The 23,543-nt window shown below is 30.4% G+C and overlaps 2 protein-coding genes across 4 annotated transcripts in view; one reads left to right on the top strand and one right to left on the bottom strand.

The window, feature by feature from the left end:
- LOC107440713 (LYR motif-containing protein 2) overlaps positions 1-546 on the top strand; it is a 10,933-nt gene extending 10,387 nt beyond the window's left edge. Inside the window, exon 3 of the mRNA XM_016053697.3 lies at positions 395-546. Within this exon, the coding sequence (XP_015909183.1) occupies positions 395-475 (81 nt within the window). The 3' untranslated portion in view covers positions 476-546. The remainder of the gene's footprint in view (positions 1-394) is intronic.
- A 5,917-nt stretch (positions 547-6,463) lies between these two features.
- LOC107440714 (uncharacterized) overlaps positions 6,464-23,543 on the bottom strand; it is a 132,233-nt gene continuing 115,153 nt past the window's right edge. For all 3 annotated transcript variants that reach the window (XM_016053700.3, XM_016053699.3, XM_016053701.4), the window contains 4 exons: positions 19,248-19,409; positions 16,491-16,690; positions 9,259-9,467; positions 6,464-7,930 (listed from right to left, as the gene is read on the bottom strand). In XM_016053700.3, coding sequence (XP_015909186.1) covers positions 7,785-7,930; positions 9,259-9,467; positions 16,491-16,690; positions 19,248-19,409 — 717 coding nt within the window. In that variant the 3' untranslated portion in view covers positions 6,464-7,784. The remainder of the gene's footprint in view (positions 7,931-9,258; positions 9,468-16,490; positions 16,691-19,247; positions 19,410-23,543) is intronic.

Genomic DNA, 23,543 nt, shown 5'->3' with positions numbered 1-23,543 from the left:
CCAGCCACCTGTACTTAATAAAACATGTAATTAGTAATGAAATAACTAATTCTTGTTAACCTTCTTTGCTTGCAAAAGACATTGAATAATGAAATGACACACATTTCAGAAAAATGTTAATGCTGTTTCTAAAAATTGAAACAGATTAATTTGAAGAAATCAGTTATAAAAATAAGCAAAATTTTTTTGTTGGTTATCAATAGCTCCAAAATTATTTGTTTGAAAAGAACTAAACTTTTTTTGGTACAATCAAAATGAAAATAAAAGTTAAGCAAAAATTTAACTGATTAGCATCATTTGCACATGAATATTTTTCATTAGGTTTTTGTTGCTACTTACTAAATTATGTGTTTTTATAAACTTTTGATTTATTATCAATTTTGTTTGATTTCAGGATGCTATAAAATATAATTTAAACAGGGGAAAATCCTTTTATGAAGAATTGTTGTCCTCTTTAAATCTTGCTGTGTCCTGAAATCATAACTGTTTGCAATTTAATAGTGAATGCTCATTTTTTAGAAATAAAATCTTTGTTTATGTCTTAAATTTTGTGTATTGATTTAAGTTTAACAGAATCTTAACAATTACTTTCTGGAAATTTATCTTCAATTCTAAGCAGCAATGGCTCGATGATTACTGAACTAACCAGCTTGCCTGGAAAGTAGAGGTTGGCCTAAGTACAATTCTGACCACATAGCCACAATCATGCCGTTGGAGCACTAATGGCTCAGGGGATAGAATGTTTGCCTTCAAATGAGGTGAACAGGGTTTGAATCCCAGCGCTGGCTGGTCAATTCAAATTCCGCTCCGGCTTGCACAGACTACAGTACCGACGTAAAATATCCTCAGTGGTAGACGGATAATGGATTAGAGTCCCTTTGCCGTCTGGCTAACCGTGGGTGGTTTTCCTCTCCATGTAACGCAAATGTGGGATAGTTCCATCAAGAAGTCCACTACGAAGCCAATACTTGATCCAGGAGTTCCCTTGTCTTCTGGATTGAGTTCAAAATTACAAGGCTATAGAGTTGAACATTAGTTGTTGAAAACCCAAAAAGGTGCAGCTGTTCAACGATGGTTGTAAAATAAAATATAATCATACCATTAGTCACAAAATTGTGAAGCTTTAACGAGGTAGTCACTTTCCAAAATAGTGTAAACCCTGTCAGAAAAAGATTCAGGAAACAAGTTTTTTGACCAATTACCATTGACCAAAAATATTTGTAAATAAAATATTTTGGATTTCAACTGAATTCCTAAAATCGACGTGAAATTAAAGCCTGCAAAACTACACTAGTCACCACATAAGAAATTTTTCCAAGCTGTGGCCATCTTGGCCTACAATAGGCTTTTAGGGAATGCTTTACTATCTTCAATTATAATTTAGTAACTGAAAATCTTAAGCGTGCTTGAAAATATTTAAGCATTTAATTATATTATATATATATACATACAGTGTTAATTCTAAACCTTAAAAAAGGTAGGGGACTAGAAGTTGAAAAGGGCACCTATCACAAAAAAGGGCATTGTTCACAAATATTTGTATATAACTTTTAAGACATCCAAGATATACAAAATTTTAATTTTTTTTCGTTCTAATAATCGAATCTTTTTTAAAGATGAAATTTAAATTAAAAATAATTCCACAGTTAAATTCGCGCATTCTATAAATTAGTTTTAAGATGAGCGAAATTCTCAAATTTCGAAAATGTTGCATGTCGTAATAATAACATATTAAATATATCGGGATTTTCAAAAACAATGTCCAAGTGAATGAAAAAACAAGAAATTCTTGTTGGAAGAGTCGTTATCGACAATGTCAACCTTCATCTCTGAAAAGGTACCCCAACATAGAATCGAGTTAACATGTCTTATATACAAGTGAATTGGAATTGTATTTCTGTAGTGGTAGATACACTGCAGTACTCCCTCACCAGAATTGTATCTGTGATAGAATTCGATGAACGAATACCACTAGTTAATTCATTGCTGTTTTCGTGAGAAGCCGGGAGAGCTGTATTAAGATCACCGTACTTTTTGAGTGCTAATCGTGAGAGGTTGGTTCATTGAAATTACATACATTTGCTGACTTGTGTGCTCAATATAGGCTTATAAGTCATTGTCAAGTAGAAAATACAGATAGAACAATTCAGAGAAGGACATCACGAAGAATACATCAAGGGTTACGGCGGGATTCGAACCCGCTACCTCCACGCTTAACAGAGCGTTTGGACCGGCGATACCGCTCGGCCAGGGAGGCCCCGCTAATCGTGAGAGCTGTATTAAGTTCACGGTTGTAGTCGCTCCTGTGTTGCCATTAGCAGTCGAGTATATAAAGGCCGAAGTTGTGCTCGATCGAGACTGAGTAGCAAGAGCGCGAGGAGGTGGATAATGTCGCAAGTCAACTGTTCAATTTGTACCATCCATCGAAGTGGGCGCTACTGTCAAGGTAGGTGTGTCACATCATGTCAGAGTCACCAATGTGCGTTGGAAGTGTTTGTTTCGGCTAACAGAACGTTTCTGACTTGTGGGAGCTTCCAACTGTGAGAGACAAGCTATAATATCTGTCAACATAGACCGCAAATCCGACGAACCCACAACTGTGCTGACTGACTGTCCGCTAGTTGTTGTAGTCATAATGCCATCGGCCATCTCTGCCACCTTGTCTAGGTTATCGTTGGAAGTCTCCAAAATCTGCTGAACATTAGTGGGCAACCTCTGCAAAAAACGATTTAAGAAGTTCATCGTTAATTCTTGCACCGACTTTATTCCACATTTCCAGAAGCAGTCTTGAAGGACAGCAGTCGCTGAGTTGCATTCCCGAAATTAAATCCCTTAAACGCTGTTCTTCAGATTCAGCATATTGAGCGCACAATCTTTTTTTTTTTCAATGGTGTGAAAGGCTCATCTACAGGTGGACTGATAATCGCTAATTCTTCCGGTTGCAAAGCAGAAACTACATGGTGAAATTTCGTTGACTCTGTTGTCACTCCAGCAAGCGTGAACTGACTTTCAATTTATTTGAACCGTAACTCACGTCCGGGTCACCAATGTGGGGGGAATAGATATCGACAATGTCAACCATTGTAGTTGCTTACATTTGTAGATTCTAGAACTCTTGAAACAGCTTAAAATACAGCTTTAAACTAAAATTGAGACTTCATATGAGTAACAAATAATTTAAAAGCTGTTTTTAATCATCTCTGCATTTTACCTAGCTAAACTCGTAAATTTTAAGTAGGGATAGAAGTTATCGACTATGTCAATCTTCATCTATGAAAAGGTAGATACACAACAATACTCCCCCACCAAAATTATATCTATGATAGAAATCGATATCACTAGTTGATTCCTGGCTGTTTTTGTGCGAAGCCGGGAGAGCTGTATTAAGTTCACGGTAGTGGTCATTCCTGTGTTACCCTAAGCAGTCGAGTGCATAAATACCGACGTTGTGTGTGATCGAGACTGGGTAGCAACGGTGCGAAGAGTTGGATAATGTCGTAGTCACAAGTAGCAAGTTAACTATTCAATATGGACCATCCATCGAAGTGGGCGTTACTGTAAAGATAGGCGTATTCATATCGAAGTGGAAGTTTCTGTCAAAGGAGGCATGTTCACATCACGTCCGAGTCACAAATGTGGGAAGAGTCGTTATCGACTATGTCATTCTCTTCTATGAAAAGGTACTCCGATATAGAATCGATTTAATATGTCTTATATACTAGTGAATTGGAATTGTATTTTTGTAGTGGTAGATACGCTACACCTATCACAAAAAAGGGCTTTGTTCACAAATATTTTCATAATTTTAAGACACCCAAAATATACAAAGTTTAAAATTTTTTCGTTAAAAATAATTTCTCTGTTAAATTCGCGCATTCTATACATTAGTTTTAAAATAAGCGAAATTCTCGATTTTCGAAAATGTTGCATGTCCTAATAATAACATATTAAATATATCGGGATTTTAAAAAACAATGTCAAAGTGAATGAAAAAACGATCGAAAATTAATGTGGACTTAAGATGGAATCAAGCTCGTAAAAAAGTGATTACTAAAATATAAAATTCGTTAGCCATTGACGTATTAATTACATCGAAATCCGAAAATCCACGAGGAAATAATCCATAAATGATCGATTTGGATTTACGGTGGAATCGATCTAAATTAAGAATGTTAAAAGGACTCCTTAAATCGAAAAACCCGCTTGTAATAACATCGTACAAAAATTATAAGAAAAAATAAGTAGAAATTGCTGGAAACGACATCAATTGTGATGGAAACGTCGATAATTGAACACCTTAAAAAGTGATAACTCAAATTTGAAATTTAAACGCCATTTTATATCTTATAAAAATATAAAAAACATGCAAAAGGCCAATAAAATTATAAATAACTGCCAAAAATACCTATCAAAAATGGCGTGGAATTATGATAGAATCATCACGAATCGAACGCATCAAATAGCGATAACTCACTTTCGAACATCGTATTAATCATATCGGTATTTGAAAAACCATGTAAAAGGGCCGAAAAAATGATTAATAACCTCCATAAAAACCATCATTAAACGCTATGAAATTGCAATAGAATCATTATGAATCGAACGTATCAAATAGTGATAATGCAAGTTCAAAATTTGCCCGTCGTAAAAACGTATTAAAAATATAGAATTTGAAAATCTCTGTGAAAAAATGCCTTCCGAAAACACCATCATCAAACTACGTGATATTATGATGGAATCGTCACGAGTTGAGCGCATTAAATAGTGATAACTCAAATTCGAACATCGTATCGTATTAAAAATATTGAATTTGAAAAAAAGGCCGGTAATAAAATGAAAAATAACCCATGAAAACCTATCTCAAAACGTCGAGAAGTAGTGATAACTTAAATACGAATTTCGAACGTCGTGATAACATCGTATTAAACATATATGAATTTAAAAAACCTTATAAAAGGGCCGAGAAATGATAAATAATTTTCGAAAAAAAAACCATTATCAAACGCAGTGAAATAACGATAGAATCGTCACGAATCGAACGTATCTAATAGAGATAATCCAATTCGAATTTCAAAAGATGTAACAGCCTCGTATTAAGAATATCGAATTTGGCACGTTGAATGCCATGGGTCACCGGTGATCGGCATCGGCAAATACATAATTCGAGTAAATTTTTAATTTTTTTTAAGTATTATTATCGTTACTAAAATGGCTTGAAGAAATTAATGCAATATAGAACACACAAAAATAGTTTTATTTATATACACAGATATGCCAACCTGCTCCGGACAGCGAATAAATATCTTCAACTGGTGGTTTATTAATTGTGATTCTTGGTTGAATAAATTCAATTTAGTAGATTTTTATCCACTACTATTTCTAAACAATTCGTAGGCTTCTTATAATTCACCACTTTTTTCAGATATATCATGCTAAATATTTTTAAAAACTAGCAAAATCTGTCTAATATTTACAAATTTAGTTTGTAGTTATTTACTGTTTGGCCAGACGGGCAAGACATGTACAAATAGCGTGGCATTCAACGTGTTAAAAAACCATGTGAAAAATGATAAATAGCTTCCGAAATAATTATCAAACGACGTGAAATTACGATGGAATCGTCATGAATCGAACGCTTCAAGAAAGTAATATCTCAAGTTCAAAATACGCATGTTGTAATAACGTATTAAATGTATCTGAATTTGAAAAACCATAGGGAAATGGTCGGGGAAAAAAATGATTAATTACGGCAGAAACTGTAATTATTTCAACCGAAAAAACTATCAGAAAATCACGTGGATTTACCACAAAATCGGAGCCCTTTAAAATGTCGGGCGCATGTTCAGATTCATAGGGCATGAGGGATGGAATGTTTTATTCAAATTGCGAACCCTGCCTAGAATGAACCCTCTGAACTGGATTCAGTGAGATTCTTGCACTCTCATGTGCAACTCTGTTGCATTTTGCAAAATATTCTCAATTTCAGGCTTCATTTTTCACCCTCTGAAATTTAACTGAAAAATGTCTCGATCTATGGTGGATAATACAATCCAGAAAACAATTTTTTGTCAGAAACTAGTTATTTTAATCATGATCATGCAAAGTCTTTGAAAATTATTTTGCATTTTGTTAATATATATAGTGCTTAAAAATATTTTTCAAGTGAGTGCTTAAAAAGTACTTATTTTTTGTATGCACCCTTAAAAGTAAATTAAATAGCATGGAAAAAAACTACCATTAGTAATTTTTTTATTGAGCGATAAACGATTAATAAATATAGTACTATTATTTTGAAACAATGACATCATTTTTGCAAAAGTAATCACAATTATTGCCTGGGACATAAAAGCACATTTTAGAAATTTAAAGTGGCTAATGAAAAAAATAAAACAACCGTGCAAGTACATAAATATGAAAAAGTATTAGTTTTTAAATGAAAATGAAAGAGACAAAAGTCGTTGAGCAGAGGATGAAGATAATTTTATTTTGAGTTTTTCAGTAGATTTGATTTTTAAGGTGGTTTATAAAGGCATGAAATACCTTATATTAAGGTGTACATGATTTCATCAAAAAATTTTGGTTAAACAGACAAGAAATCACAAAAAAATTTGATCTCACACTGTCTCAAAATAAATAGACTAGTTAAAAGTTTTCATTCAACTCTCATCTCCATAGATACGCAACAAAATATGTTGGACTTCTATTTAACGAACTTCTATTTTGCGAATTTCTCTATTTTGCGATTTTTTCGAGGAACCAAGAACATTTGGGAAATTTCTTCTTTCAATAACTTCCAAATAGCGAAGTAAAATTTCTATTTAACGAACTTTTCTTTGAGATCCAGTTTCCCTATTTCCCAAAATATTTCAGAACATTTCAAACTTGTTAACTCATTTTATGGGGAAATGACCTTGAATTGATTTTCGAAGCCACTTAACTTTAAGAGAAAGCAGTAAATTCCCTTTCACTTTTTGTTTGCGTTTCAAACGAATTACATTAAAAACAAAATTAATGGATTTTATCAGTAGCAATTAAACTTAAGAACGTATGTGGTAATGTATGTTTGAAATTACTTTTATAATAAATACAGCTATAATTTTATACATAAATTTACCTTTTTTTCAGTTGAAATGTAGCATGATAGTGTAACGCTTGATAATGTTTTGCTCTATTCTTGCTTTCCATGCAGATTTCTTTTATATGGTTAAGATTTATAAAATAAATAGTAGATACTAGTTTACAAGATAAAGGTGTATCAATTTCTATTTTAATTATGTCTAATATTTATGAATTGAAAACCTGTTTTGTGTTGTTTAAGTATTTCAAAAGGTGATTTTCTACTTAACGAATTTTCCATATAACGCACTTATTATCGATTTAGCGACTTCGTTAAATAGAGGTCCCACTGTATATATATATTAAATTGTTACATTTGAATATCAGTCGAACATTATACAAAATTAGGAAATGTTTTTATTAGGAAGTCAACCACATATCATTAGTGTTGTGTGAAATTAAATTCATTCTTGTGCAAAAGTTATCTATTATCACAAAGAAGCAATGGTTCAGATCACATATTCAGTTAGACAAGTATCATTATGGACCATGCTTTATCAATTTAATGATTGTTATGGCAACATAAAAATATATATTTATCAAAGAGTTTCAAATTAACATCATGTGATAAATATTTAACAAAAAATTTATTTACAAGTGACAACATTAACATAACAAATATTTCAGGAATGGAGGTTCTTTTTTTATACAAATAACAGAAATTTTTTTTACAGAGACTTCCTATTTTGCATGTTTGGTCTTAAAAGAAGGGAGCCTTCAACCCAAGTGTTTGGTCTTTCTAACATAGTATACCAAAGTGATCTCTCTTCACCCACTGAATCCATCCAATCAACATCTCTACCTTGATATTTTCCTGGAAAAAAAATTTAATATATTGATAATTTTTAGTATTACATGCATAATCATAGAATCCACAAAATTGAACATTTACAATTCCTTATAACAGGGTCGCCACAGGGAGAATAGGGAAAACCTGGAAAATACCAGGAATTTAAAAATCACCTAAAATAAGAAGGAATTTTGATTTTTTCTTTACAAACTGAGAAAATACAGGTAATTCTGTTTCTTACTTTCGTTTCTTAAAAAATAGTGACCACTGAAGCGTAATCTATGGGATATTCAAGCATAATATTTCACCTATACTAAACTATTTCATTTACTATAGCATTATTTGTTTTAAGTATGTTAAGCTGTTCCTTATTTCTTTAAGTTTTTCCAGCAATTAAAACCAGTATAGCTAGACTAATATAGGTCACTCAAGAGCACAATGATTGTGTGTTTCCTCTTAATATATTGTGTATTATATGTACGGAACAGGGGAAACACACAGGATTTTTTTCCCTCAGATTTTAGAGGCAGCCCTGTATAAGGAATAATTAAACATTTATATTTCTTCAAATAATAACTGTTCAAAAATATATATTTTATTAAAAATCAAGACATCTTAGTTTTTCACTACTCTGTTATAGTTAGAAAGAAAGTTAATACTAAAATTTTAATGACACCATTAATATTTTATTTCGAAATTAAGTGAATGCAGTTTCATAGATCATTCCACATAGGACCAAATTAAATTTGTAATGCTAACTTATGTAATTTATTTGGAAAATTATGGTATGAATTTCACAAAAATATATGCATAAATGTAGCAAAATGGCATGTTTTAGTTATTGAGCTACATTTTTAAAAGAAGCTTAAAACAGCTTTTATATTCCAGTATTGTTGCGAACCTTAGCAAACTTGTAAGTAAGAATCTTATCAGTATGCTTTCCCCAAACATTCTAATTATGGTTTCTTAATGTATTATTTCTTCTCTATTATTCAATAGAATTAGTTGCATGAATTCGTAATAAAGATAAGCTGTTATACATTGAGTCATCTAGATAAATACGTGAAAATTTATTAATTTAAAATGATGAAACAAAATATAGACGTTTAATGATGTATTACATTATGTAACTGTTGTCTCAATAAACAAAGAAGCGGTTCGTCAATGTTAATTTACTTTTGTTCGTTAAACTTAATTCATAAGTTTTAAAAACTGACAGTGAATGTAAAACCACTATATACCCCACCTGATGTCATATTTCAATGAGTATTTGATCTAAGATTGTTACATACAATAAAAAAGTTTCTGTGCCTACATATATCATAAAAGAAAAACTTTATAAATTGTATTACCTGTCCCAAGACATAGTCTGACACCACCAAGAAAATCATTGCTAGTAATTTTATCATAGTCCCAAATGGTTAGTTCTAAGCAACGTTCTCTTAAATCATCCAGTGTAACATCATCATATACAAAAGTATGATTCCATTTTGGATTGCATGATTTTTTCAAAACAGGAGTCTTTTGCTTTCCTGATTTGGTCTTATCAGGTAGAAGATAACTGGAAAAAAAATATGAAGTTGAAAACAAAGATCTCAAATTTAATCTGCATTCTCTGGGAGTACCTATGCTAAAATTTATTTTTATGATAACAATTATAACATTTATAAATATGAAATTTGAGATTAAAACATTCAAAATTTTTAAAACTAAATGAATTGGAAGTTTTGCAAGCGTAATTATCTTTGAGGTTAAACCAGTGGTCGGAAAAAATACATTACTTTGTAGTTTACTACAACTACTTAGTTACAAATGTAATTAACTAAAACTACTTTTTTAAAATGTAGTGACTACAGACTTCTTTGGAATTGGAGTAACTAATTTAAGAAGACAAACTTTACAGGAGAACTTAATTGACACTTATGTTCAAAATGGTTTTGAATAAGAAATTGGCTTACATTAAATGAAAGGGAATAATAATACAAAAAAAAAAACTATTTATTCATGTTTACATGAGCCAGTTTGTTATTCCAAAATATTTTTTTTTAATTTTTAATTTAACCTTCAACTTTTTATGCTTTTTCAGTAGCGAATATTTAATTTATAAAATGCAAAATTATCAAATGCAACTTTTTAATTGTTTAATGCTATTTTCTTTTCTCTAAAGCAGAGCCCCCCGCCCCGGTACAAAAATATTTAAGATCCCTATAACATGCCATAATATTTAAAAATGAGCTAAAAAACTTCGCATACATAAAATAAATCATTTTTAAGATATACAATAATTTAAACACATTTTTATTACACCAAAAACTCAAAATATGTTTAAACAGTGCATAATTTTAAAAAAAAAAATTATGCTAACCAGTTATAAGCCTTGAATAATAAAATAATTTTCAAAACCATGGAAGTTAATTAAATTAAATAAACATAAAGGTATAACAAATAAAATAAAAATTCAAAAGTTATGAATTATTTTGTCAAATTAATTTGCCGAGTGAACAGTTATTAAAACATCTTTCATTAGAAAGTAGAAAAATAGATTTGGTTGCCTTTTTAAGTTTTCTTGGTGATAAACAATTCAAACTATTGGTGTTAGCATGGTAATCAATCACTATTTGCAGGAAAAAAAATGCATACTTTATATAACAGAACTTATTTATTTTTAAAAATATATAAGGCAATGTTATTTATTCTTAGCTTTTTTTAATGGAATTTATAAAAAGTAAGATTATCAAGGGCCACCTTGAGTGCCTGGGGCCCCCGGGTGTGTCCATGCGTAAGGACGGCACTGCTCTAAGAATTAAGTACATCAAAAATACGTTCTCTTTCTTTAAAAGAGTGTGCATTCACATGTGAAAGTGTGAGCAAAGTGATTAATTAGTAGTTGTTTTTCTTAATGGCCAGTTAGTATATTAGTTAAACGTGATTTTAAATAAGCAATTTCTGTTAACGCTCAGATGCAGTTTACAGGGTTGTTTTCATTGTATTCATTGGTAAAAGTTGTCAAGAATTGCTACTAACTATTGTTTTTCTTTGTATCACACTGCTCATTACTCTACTTTTAAAAAAAAAGTAGCACGCTACATTACAAACTATAAAAAAAGTGGCAACTACAGTAATTTTACAACTTGTAGTGCACTACTTTCGACCTTAGTTGTTGTTGTTAATTTACGTTGCACTAGAGCTGCACAATGGCCTATTGGCGACGGTCTGGGAAACATCCCAGAGGATGATCCGAAGACATGCCATCACAATTTTGATCCTCTGCGGAGGGGATGGCCGCTTCGGTAGCCCGACAACCTGCTCGCGAAGTCGAGCACTTTACGGTAGCACAGTTTAACGAGGACCAATACCGCACACCCTCGGTCCCTACGCAGACTGATCCAAGTGGTCACCCACCCGCACACTGACCGTAGCCAGTGATGCTTGACTTCGGTGATCTGCTGGGAACCATGTCTTAACGATCAGTCCACTGCGGGACACTTTCGACCTTAGAGGAGTGATTTAGATAGAGAGAAGCAGTCTGGCTTCTCTCATTGCAAAAAACGTCACATGATTCCGGGACGATTTTCCCTCAAGTAAACCATATCCCTAGTCTTTTACTATGGGGTTGATTGCTGGGCTGTTTTTTGAACTATAAAATTCAATTAAAAATAGCCGCATTCTGCTGCGTATATGGTTGTAAAGTAAAATTTATAAAATGAGGACCTTTTACTTTTCACAAATAAGATTTTTATTTTTTTATATTCGTTTTTAAACACTTATTTGCAATTTATATGTTAGCATATTATAGAATGAATTTAATTGGTTTTTAACTTGTAAAATAGCTACTATTTTTTTATATGTTTATTTAAATTGATAGATTATTATGTTGTTAACATATATAGGTATTTTCATAATAATTAAATTTCATATTGATATAAAATTTCCTGTATTTTTACTGCTTTTTTGATGAAGTACGTGCGTCGGATTTGGCGCATTACTTTGCTTCAATATCGCTTTTTATTTTCGCTCTGTTATTCATATTGATACTTTGAAATTAACTTTTTTAATAATTTCAAACGAATTTAATTAGATATTTTAATTTGTACTTTATAATGAATATATTTTTGGATCAAAAAGAAAATCATCGTTTAATAAATTTTTTAAGCAGAAAAATATTTGATTTTTATAACTTAGAAAATCATTTTATAACATAGGAACAATTGTTTGGATATTCATATTTGTTTAGGAAATTTTATATTTATTACTGTACATTTATTATTCAGGAAAAATATTAACTGATTAAAAAAAATTTACATGACTGAGTTTCCTTAAAAATAGGTTGTCAAAGGAGTGGCTATTTATTATCATTATATATATTTTATTTTCATTTTTGAACATGAAAAAGAAATATTTCTTTTTTTTTTGATTATCAATAAGTTTTTTTATATTAAATGTTAATTTAGTCGAGAACTATCAAAATGTCAAACAACAGGTACATAATATATTTTTATATGGAATTTTGTAATACTAATTTAAATAAAGAGACAAGTAACAAAACTATAATTTGTTATTTTAGTTTAAATACTTTTATCATTTTATGGTAACTCACTAAAATTTTATTCGTATGCATTGGTTAAAATAAATAATTATTGCATAAGAGGTAAACTAGAACACCAAATTGTACAGCATGTATCAATATTAATATTTGTTTTAAAAATAAAACAAAATATTTTGTTTTTATCAGAAAAATAATCAGAGAAAACTATCAGATAATATAATAAACATCAGAGAATAACACTAAAGCCATGAAGAAGTGTTGAATAAAAAATTAATTGTATACCCGTGTAAGGATGGATATACATATATATACAGTCAGACCTCAATTTAACAAATTCATAGGGACCGAAAATATTATTCGCTAAATTGTGGATAACTCGTAATATCGGGGCAAAATAATAAAAAAATTGACTTTCCTTATAGAATATCCAAACATCTCTAATAAGTAAATACACAAAATAAATAGAAATCTTACATTTTTTTTATCAGGAACTTAAAATACAGCAAATGATTACACATTGATTAATTTCAAATTTTAAAGTATTTCATGAGTAAAGTTCGTTTATTTCCTTGATTTCTTACTTTAAAAAGTTCTTTTTCAACATCATGAAGAGAATACTTCGCCATTAACATCTTGCTGCATTAGGTAAATTTTCACTGTTTCCAAACCGTGCAAAGCATCGGAAAAAGTACCAGTTTTCATTGAAGATCCATTATCATCGACTTCCGTGTCAGAGTCGCTCGTCATTGTTTCCGATGACTTTGCTTCATTAACTTCAGTTGTATAGAGACAGATAGTCTGTCATCGCATCATGCAATTGATAAAATCGATTCTAGGAGCAATTTCTTTTCATATGACTTTTTTTGAAGGATCAAATGAAAAGAGGACTTGTCCTTTTCCACTTTTGTCCTGGGAAATCCCGCTTTCTGAAAGCATTTTTCAATTATATTTTCCAAAATTTGGTCCTAAGATTGTCTTGGCTCTGTATCTATTGCCCCATTTTCCACATAAGCAACTTTCTGTAGTTTTTTCGGAGCAAATGATACCAAGGTCAAGAGGCTGAAGCACACTTGTGCAATTTGCAGGAAAAAAGAAAAAAAAAGATTTCGACGTTTTTTAGATTGAAAATTTAGATTGAACATTGATCAAAAAACAAAAGAATTTTTCTCTTTTGTATCTTCGTAGACTTATATAACGACCTCAAAAAATCTGTAAATAGAAAATAAGCCATCCAGGATTTTTGCTTGCTGCGTACTACTTTGTTGGTAAAGTCTTTACATTTTTAAAACATCTTGGCTTTGCTGCTCTTCTTATCACAAAGGGCTTTAACTTGTCTGTTCCATCAGCAAGCAAAACCGTGATCCTCATTTTACTTTTTTTCAACCAAAGTATTTTTCATTTCTATAATAGAGTGTTTTGTCAGGCTGTAAGTCATAAAACAACCCTATTTCATCTGTGTTGTAAATGTTTGATGGTGGTCTTCAATCAGGTTGAGCAACTCTTCTTTCCAATCTTTAACTACATTTGCTTTTACATCTGCCTTTATTCTGCAGACTTTCTTTCGGACTGTATCGTATCTTTTTTTAAAACGGTGGATCCAACCATTGGATGCAGAAAAGTCTTGTTGCGCTTTTCAGCTAGTTAAAGAGCTTATTCTTTGATCAAAGGCCCACTAATGGCTATATTGTTGGTGGGAACGATGTTGAACGATTCCATTGTATCAGACTCAAGAACAGAAAGAGGGATGGCTTTTAATGTCTTTGTAACTTTTGACGATTTTTCACCACATTCTACAGAGGCTTTTTCAATTTCTGCTCATTGTTTAACAATTGTAGCTAAAGTTGTTGTAGAGTTTTTGAGACGTTCTGCTAATGCGCTTTGTGGTCCAACGTTTTTGTCATACTCGTAATAAAAATTTAAGTTTTTCACTCAAAGAAAAACTTTTCGTTTCTGACAATCTATCATGTTCCACTAACTTTCAAAACTCAAATGTTCAACAAAAATAAACATCCAACACAGCTTAACTCTATGGAATGTAGAAAGGGATAGATAAGAAAGGAACTTCCTGTTCTCACAGGCATCTAGTACACCTCACTTCTTTGTTATTGTAGAATGGGAGAGATAAGAAAGGAGGTTCTTGCTCTTACAGGTTACACTCAATCGTTGTACACACCTGTGATGTCTGAGCTGAGACCAGCCATGTCTAAAATCGATGAATACAAAAAAGTTCGATTTATGTTCCCCATAGGATGATACTGTAATAATTTGAAAAGTAATCCATAGTTTTTCTAACCCAAATGAAGAAAAAAATTTTAGATTACGAGAATAATTCGTTAGTTCGGGGTTTTTTATTTCTTAAATCGTGAAATTCAATAAATAGGGGGTCGTTAAACCGTGGTCCGACTGTACGTATATTTAAATAATAAAAAATTGCTACTTTAGTCGTCGTGTTATTTAAATTTTTTTATTGTTATAAGTATTCTTGATATATTGATTAAAATTAATTATTAACACGTTATATATATGACAGGCCCCAATTGTAGTGTATGTATATATGTTAGGAAATCATGTATAAAAACTTAATTCATTAATTTTGAAAAAAAAAGAAAAATTAAAGATACATGCAATATTAATAATTATTAAAGTAAAGCGTTCCCACAATAGCCCGTCGAGGGCCAGGGGATCATGAAGCTTAAACTGGTACAATTTCGTGACCAATAGCCAAAATGTGATGAAATATTCCTATACAATGCGACCACCAGCTATGAATTTTTCGGGGAAAAGGAAACCCTCTTCTTAGTTCATCTTTGAACAAGTTTCAGAGCCCAAACAATAGACGGGCTATCTCTACCTTACTCCTTTGAGCTTTCGAGCACTAGGTTAAACAGTTTTACTATTGCGGGAAAAATATCTTTGAATTACAAAATTAGTAGCAACAAATATAGCCACAAACAAATACTGTAAAAAAATGTTGGACGATCTATTTCCAAAAACATTTAGTTGGTTACATTATTTATGATATCTTTACCAAATCTAGTTTCTGCCATACATGAAAATTAAAACAAAATTTTTTATATTATTTCAAAGAGATTACGCTGAATTACAATATTAGTTATGCATGGCAAATAGTTGATTAATATATTTCAAGGGGTGCTTTATTAGCTACAAAGTTTGACCATGGCAAATAAATTTGCAGAAGTTCTTTTGTTACTTATGTAACTTTCTTGTTTTAATGGTTGTACATTGTTTATTCAAAGTTTAGATTTTCAAAAAGTATTAATTAGTCAATTGATTAATAAATTAGATTATAACAGATGGATAGTAGATTATAACATAATACAGTCAAATCCAGTTTTAAAGAAATCCGAAATAGCGATAAATTTAATGTAATGAATATTTTCCAAATCTCCATTAAAACAATGGATTAAAAATACTGATATTACGAAATTGGTAATCCGATTAAATGAAGGTGAAAAAAAGCAACAATTCTAATTTTCTCTCATAAGCAAAACACTTTTCCATTCTTCAAAAGTACACAATGATCTCAGAAATCAAATATTTTTGCATCTTCAAAATAAAAAGTTTCAGATATGAAAAGAACTGGTCAAAAAAAAAGAAATTACTAGAGAGGGACCATCCTGAAAAGACTAAACCACAGCGCATTTATACTGGTTCTAAATCTTGTACAGAAAAAACTACAGAATAAAAGATTTCTGATAGGTAAGTGATAATAAATCCCTTGTTCCTTTTAATTTAATTGTTTTTGAGAGCTTTTAAAAATCTCCCCTTTTAAAACGTTGATTTCATATTTTCTACATGTAGAGTACAAATAGATCAAAACTGTACTTAAATGCAATATTCATTATTTTCTTATGCGAAAAATTCTCATCTAACAAAATAATTTTAGTTAATGTTGAAATTCGTAATATCGGTATAAAGAATTTTTCTTATTGTGTAATGATTGTTTTGGTCCATAGAAATTTGCCAAAACAGGATTTGACTGTACTCTATTTTATGTATTGTTTAACAAAACCATACCTTTTGCAAAATGGATCAGACGTTCCATTTGACCTAGTTGCCATCAAATTTCTTGCTTCTTTCACCAAAACTTCCACAGCTCCTTTGACAGGTATGCCAGGTTTCTTAGAAAATTTACGACTAGTAACATCAGGAGGAACATATTTCAAGGCCAAAATTAAATCACCTTTATAGCTGACAGGAGTATCTAATGTTTCCATCTAAAAAACACTACATTGTTTGAGATCATAAAAGTAAGTGTGCAAAAATTTAAGGTTATTCTTTTTCCTCCTTGGGAAAATACAACACTCATAGCTGCCAACTCTACTGAATTTTTCAGTAGACTACTCGATTTTGCCAGTTTCTCCTGGTCAACTGGTTTAGTTAAAGTTCTCCTGGTTTTTGTACATTTTTGAAATAGAATTTGTGTACAAATTATTGCTTGCCTGCTAGAATATTTAAATAAGTATTACTAATACATAATGAAGCAAACCTCATTTACAGAAATCAGTTCAAAACTTTTTTCATTCTTAAATGTTCAGTTTATTTTTATTCAGAACTCTCTTTTTAAATTTATTAAAAAAATCTTTTATCTTTAAAGAATGGCTATTAACCCCATAACTGCCGCTGGCGTATATATACGTTTCGGCCAGATGATGCGTTACTACCCCCTACTTCAGAATGCAGTAAAATGACCTTGAAAGTGTTTGCTTTGCAAATGTATTACTAATTTCGGAGGAGGGGGAATGGGGAAAGGATGTTATGGGAAAGTGATATCGTATTAATTGCTTGGATGTCTCTATTTGAGTAAGGTCGGGTTTATTCCTTTTTCGCTTTCGTTTCCCTTGTCTATTTGGTGCTTTTTATTCTTTCCATCAACGTCTTCAAAGAAAAATGCATCGCGAAAATGTGTCGTTTGTTCAAAAAAAAAAATTCGTCGTTAATCCCGCTATCAGTGTGATGTTGGTTTATGTGTCCAACCATGTATCAGGATTTATCATACAACAGCTAAGTTTTAACATCTTTTATATTGTATTTTTATTATTTAATTTAAATTTTGTATTTTCTTTCTTTCCTTTTTCTTGTCTTGTAAAAGTAAACTGTTTTTAAATTGCAACGGGTGCACCATTTTCCCCCACCAAAACACCGCTTAAGAAAGTGCACTTGAACGAAAAACGGTGGCACTGGGGAGTGAATCACGTACATTTTATTTGGCAGTTAAGGGGTTAATATTTGAAATTATGAGTAAACATAATACATAACGTTTCAAGTGATGGTACATAACGTATATGTTTAATGTCAATCATAACTGGAAAATATTGCAGTTTTTCTATTTTGATGACTATAAAAATCCCTATATGTAAAATATTTAGTACACTATGCAACAATTATCATGAAATTTATATTGTTTCGTAAAGTCCACTGGATTTTTCCGATCCATGTTTGCAGCTATGAGCACTATAAAAAAAATACACTTTCTTTTATGAAAACTTTTTCCTTCCATCATCATATATTTTAAAAAAGCTTAATGAATTTATAAATATTAAAATTATTTGTTCTTTTTAAAGTTCAGTCAGTTCTTTTCAGCAAGATAGTAGCCATAGTTTAAGGCATTCAAATGAAGCTTTTCAGTTTTATTGGTGAAAAGGCTTAAAAAACACTGTTTATTAATTGTTAAAAATCATTCACTTAAATAATTAAAGTTTTAAAATACATTTATTATCATACATACTTACCAACTCAGAAGTTTTGTTTTCCCACAGTGCTTAAAGTGGTTGTATTTCACAAAATGGTAATAATTATAATTTCTAAAATCCAACTGATGGCACTCTGTGCAGCATCAGTTTTGTCTTTAACATTCTACTTTGTTAAATGCATTTGTAACAGGGCTCGAAAAACAGCCCGTCCGCTCGTCCTCGGCGTTCAGAAATTCCCCGCGAACAACGAATTTCTGGAATCCGACGTCCGCGCGGACGGCCATTTTCCCGTTAATGTTCGTGATACATTTTCAATTTTTGTTATCTTACAAGAGTCTAGCGCCTCACTTCTAAAATGACCCTCAAATCTAGCAAAATGACCCACAATACAGCAACATACTGCGCATGGTGGAATTGATGTTTTCTGTCTGGGACTACTGCAGCAGTTAAAAGGGGCTTTTCAGCAATGAACTTACAAAAAAACACATTACGTACTGGTCTTAAACAATAAGCGTTAAACGCAATTATGAACATCTACCTAAATATAAAAAAATTTCAGATTTCTGTGCACAAACCTCTGTAAATCATTGACTTGATTGTGGAACTGGCAAACGCCATATTTGATTCATTTAAAAAACGCAGTATCCTCGGATAAATTGATATTCCAGATAATTTGACCTTTATCATTTAAATTATTTCATAAAAGAAATACTAGGTTACTATTAGTAACCTAGTATTTCTTTTATTACTGTGTAATGTAATCCTAGTATTTGTAATCCTAGTAACTACTAATTCATAGTGCAATTTATATAAATGTTTGTAATAAATAAGAGAAAATTATATTTTTATTTATTTAGAAGCTACGGGTTAGTTTCAAAGGAGGATGGGTACATTGTTGGACAAGCCATCCTCGGGGAAGGATAATATTTCTGAGTTTTTTCGAGCCCTGATTTGTAATGCTTTAAAACCCCAGTGCATTTAACAATGGTAGTTAAAGAACAAATTAAGTAATATATTTTTGAAGTTTGCTAATCAATACAAAATATATTTAGAAAATATTTAATATAATATCTATAATTACCCTTTCTTGTAATGGATACCATTTTAAGCCATTATTTTCAAAGGTATCATTTCCTAAGGGTAGCATTACTTCACCAAGAAAATCATTCCGGCCAAATCTGTCACTATGCCACACAGAGAGCCACAAGGTTCGTATTTCCATTTCACTAGGCATTATTGAAAACTACAAAAAAGAAAAGTTATGAAAATGATGAGTTTAAACAATTTATTGATTCATTTTAACCCTTTAAGTGAATGTACCTTTATTTTGCGTCAACTTAAAAACACAGAACCAAACATTTCTCTGAATAATAATGTTAAAATTAATCCTATTAAAATAATATTCTCAGGAGACATTTAAATATTACTAACAACGAATTCAACCTAATCAGTATAGAAGCAGAATAAGTTATGCAAGATCATTAATAATAAGGCAAATAGAGAAATTTTTTCATTAAACTATTTTAACAGTATTAATTTTTTTTTCAATTTAAAAAAATTTATAAAATAAAAAAGGTACAAAATTATACGGTTTTTACTCTCATTATACCTGTGTACCTCATACATAACCCCAAAAATTAATAAAATATGATTATAGCAAGAAAAAATAAATGTAATTTAAAAATGAAAAAAAAAACTCTTAAATTATAAATTTATTAATGTTTTAATTTTATTTTCTTAGTTTATTTTCCAAAATGACCTGCAACTTTTATTGTTGAAAACGTATTGATTTTTCAACTGCATACAAGATTCTGGAATTATATTGCATACTTCTAGATTGTAATATATATAGCAATTATATTAAATACTACTTACATAATTATGTTGCATATTACTTAGAAATGTTATTACATGCTGAAATAGTCTAGTGTTTATGCATGCTAAAATAGTCTACACGCTAAAATAGTCTAGTGCTAATACTAGTCTACATGCTAAAATAGTCTAGCTATGAAAGTAGCAAACATTGTGTATGGACAATTTCACAGTACCTAATCTGCCTCTCTTCCAATACATATGAGCACATTATTCCCCACGCACCGAGTAGAGTGGCTGTGGTGGACCCGGTGATCATGGTGGCCATCATGACAAACAAAACTGGTTTATTTGGAATTCTTTAAGTCAGGCTGCTCGAAAAATAAGCAATCCAATTCTAATCTCTTTGTTGTTGCTGCTGGAGATTACATTGCTTGAGGCGGCGATGGGAAGTTTTTGTCCTATGGTAGTCGCTTTTTTAAGCATTTGTTGTGATATGTTAATTTAATATATGATTTACTACCTTAATATGTGCCTCTTTTTTTTTACCTTTCAACTTTCATGTATTTTAGACTTAGTCATCTCTTTAATCCCCTTTAAATTTTGTCCAGGCATTTTCCAATCACCCTGTATATGTTTCTGTATAATTAATTAAACATTTTGTGCTGCAGTTGATTAAATTTAATAGGGAAGAACAAATGAAAAGTAATTATTAAAGAATATGAAAAAAATTATGTAAGCTAGTGATAGGCTTTTAGAACTGACCTTGAAACCAGCATTAATGGGTTAATTTATATATATCATTGCATATACCCTTTCTTTATTTACACTGCTGTGTTTATAAATTTTACTTTTCATCCCTTCCTTTTTGTTAAATTTACCAAAAATGAAAAAAAAATATATTATGTTCAAAATTGCAGCTCTGTATCAATCATAACACTTGTTGAAAAAGTTGCAGGAAATAAACACATTGTAATTTTTAAATAGGAGTTGTGTTATAGGATAAACCTAGAAATTTTTATCATCTCTCATTTTAAGTTAATAATTTAGTTCAATTTTGAAAAAATTATTAAACTGAGCTTCAATTTAGATGTAGGGCTCTGAAAAATCCCAACATTAAAATGTTTTATGTAAACCAATTTTAAATTTCTACACAAACATTAACCATTTCACAATTAGGTTTTACAGTCAAACCTTATTAATGTGAAACGGCTTAACGTGAAATATTGCTTTACATGAAACGCGTTTGGTCCGTGAGTCAGCAATTAATTATTGTTGTATGTTTAACGTGAAATTTTCAAGCTGATTATCGCTTAACATTAAAGAAAACTAGGCATAGCTCAGACAATAAATAAAATCCAATAAAATGTAAATAAAATCCAAATCATTCATTATAAGGAATGCTATTTCTATTTTCTTCCTTTGTTAGAAGTAGCAGATGGGTAAATAAATAAAATAGTGAAACTAAAATAGAGCCATGAAGTAGTTAAAACTTTAAAGCTTATTTTAATTTATTACGTGCAGTATAGTATTATTTGAATTCATTAATGTAGTATATAATGTGTATTAATAATACGTAATAACAGCTGCAGTTGACCGCTCCTTTAATGGCATCTAGAGAACCACCCTCATCCATGGACACAATATCATCAACAATAATTTTTTTCACGATGTTTCGGATAAAACAAAATTCGGTTAAAGGGAAATAATTATAATAGTTCTGCCTTTTTTGCATTAATGAAGTTTGACTGTATCTATTACCAACACAAAAAAGGAGGTTCTCGTGTTAGGAGGTTATCATAAAACTTATTTCAGGGCTAAAACCCCAAGTAAAATAGTATTTTATGTAAATTATTGAAGTTAATTATACATTTAGTACTTTTTTAAATTAATGATAATTAATTTAAATAAATTCTTGATTTGCAACTAATATTTTTATACTAAAAAAATTATGAAAAGTAATATTGAATTTGGAAAATCTATCCCAAACTATTCAACCCTATTTCTGACAGCACCATTTTTTCTTTTCTCTTTACTAATTTAACTCATCATTAAATTTAAATAAAATCCAACCTATTTATAAATCACCAACATGCATTAAAGAGTATAAAATTTTATTTTCAAATTAAACTAAGTCTCAAGTAATATTTTTTAATTTTAAAGTTCATAAAATGTTAAAAAATAATAGAAAACAAAAAATCAAAATCTTGTGAAGATAACCTATCAATATGGTTTTTATAGAATAGATTTTATTCTTGAATTAATTTAAGTATGAATCACTTAACTGTATCATGTTTGTGTTTTGTGTTCTACTTTATTTCCATTTATTAACTAAATGAATAAAAAAAAATTATAAAAACAACATAATTTTGTACTACAGTGTTTTAAAATAATTTAAATTTTTATTTAAATGGTGTGAAACCTTGCAAACCTTTATAAATTTAATTTTTTATATTAAACTTATAATGAAAGAATAAACTTATAAAGTAATATACAGTATAGGACCCAAAATCCAGCACTCACGGGACCGACGAAATTCCGTATTTCGGAATTTGCCGAATTTCAAATCTCTTCCGGAAATTCCAATATGGCGCCCATATATTACGCTGTTAATTTCAGAAAAACCAATAAATTTAGCTAAGTTTCAATTGTAGATTATGATGGGGTGAATTTAAAACTGCCCCATCTTTAGAAATTTCATTAATTAAAATAATAATCTATATGATATAATCAAGAAGAAATAATTCAAGATGAAATAATCCGGATCCTCCGAAAAAGAATAAATCGCTTCTTCATCGGCGTGAGATGATTGTTCTCGTTTTTTCTTTTACATAACATTTTGTTTTAACAAAAGATGCTCACCTCGCTAAAAAAGAAGAAAAAAAGCTAACAAGGAACTACTAAAAAGTAGCAATTAATGCTAAAAAACTAACAATGAATAATTACAAAAAAGAAGCAAACAACCAATAACGATTGTAAAAAAAAACAAGTAACAAAAAAAAAGTAACAGTTAATAACTAATAAAAAGATAAATAAATCGAATTTAAAAAAAAAGCAGCAAAAGGGATAGAATTCATTTTGTACACCAAGTGAGAAAGAAGTTACAATGTCAAAAGGGTGTGGCTAATTTATGGTCAAACAGGAGAGGGAAATGCAGGGGCAAACCAGTAAAGCACTTGCACAGCTGTCAAGATTGATCAGTTTCTCACAACTTGCATTTTTTAATTTTGTTCATTGGAAATGCAGATGTTTTTACTTTTCAATTTCAACTGCTTTAGGAATAGATGTTTTGATTGACACAGAGTTATTATTTTTTCTCTTCATGTTTTTATTTTTAAAAGATAAAATATAGTTACTTACTTCAAAGAAAAAAATTCCAACTAAAAAGAAAATGTGACTGATTTTTTTTCTCTTATCAATAAAAATTTCTTAAAAAAAATATATAATAATATTAGGTCGGATTAAGTGCCGCATTTCGGGTCCTGCCGGATTAGGGGTCCCATACTGTATTATAATGAAAGAAATTTTTTTATTTAAGTTATGAAATAAAAGAAAATAATAAATC

The sequence above is a fragment of the Parasteatoda tepidariorum genome, chromosome X2 (assembly GCF_043381705.1).
Source record: "Parasteatoda tepidariorum isolate YZ-2023 chromosome X2, CAS_Ptep_4.0, whole genome shotgun sequence".
Classification (NCBI taxonomy): Eukaryota; Metazoa; Arthropoda; class Arachnida; order Araneae; family Theridiidae; genus Parasteatoda; species Parasteatoda tepidariorum.
This window is presented reverse-complemented; position numbering and strand designations above follow the sequence as displayed.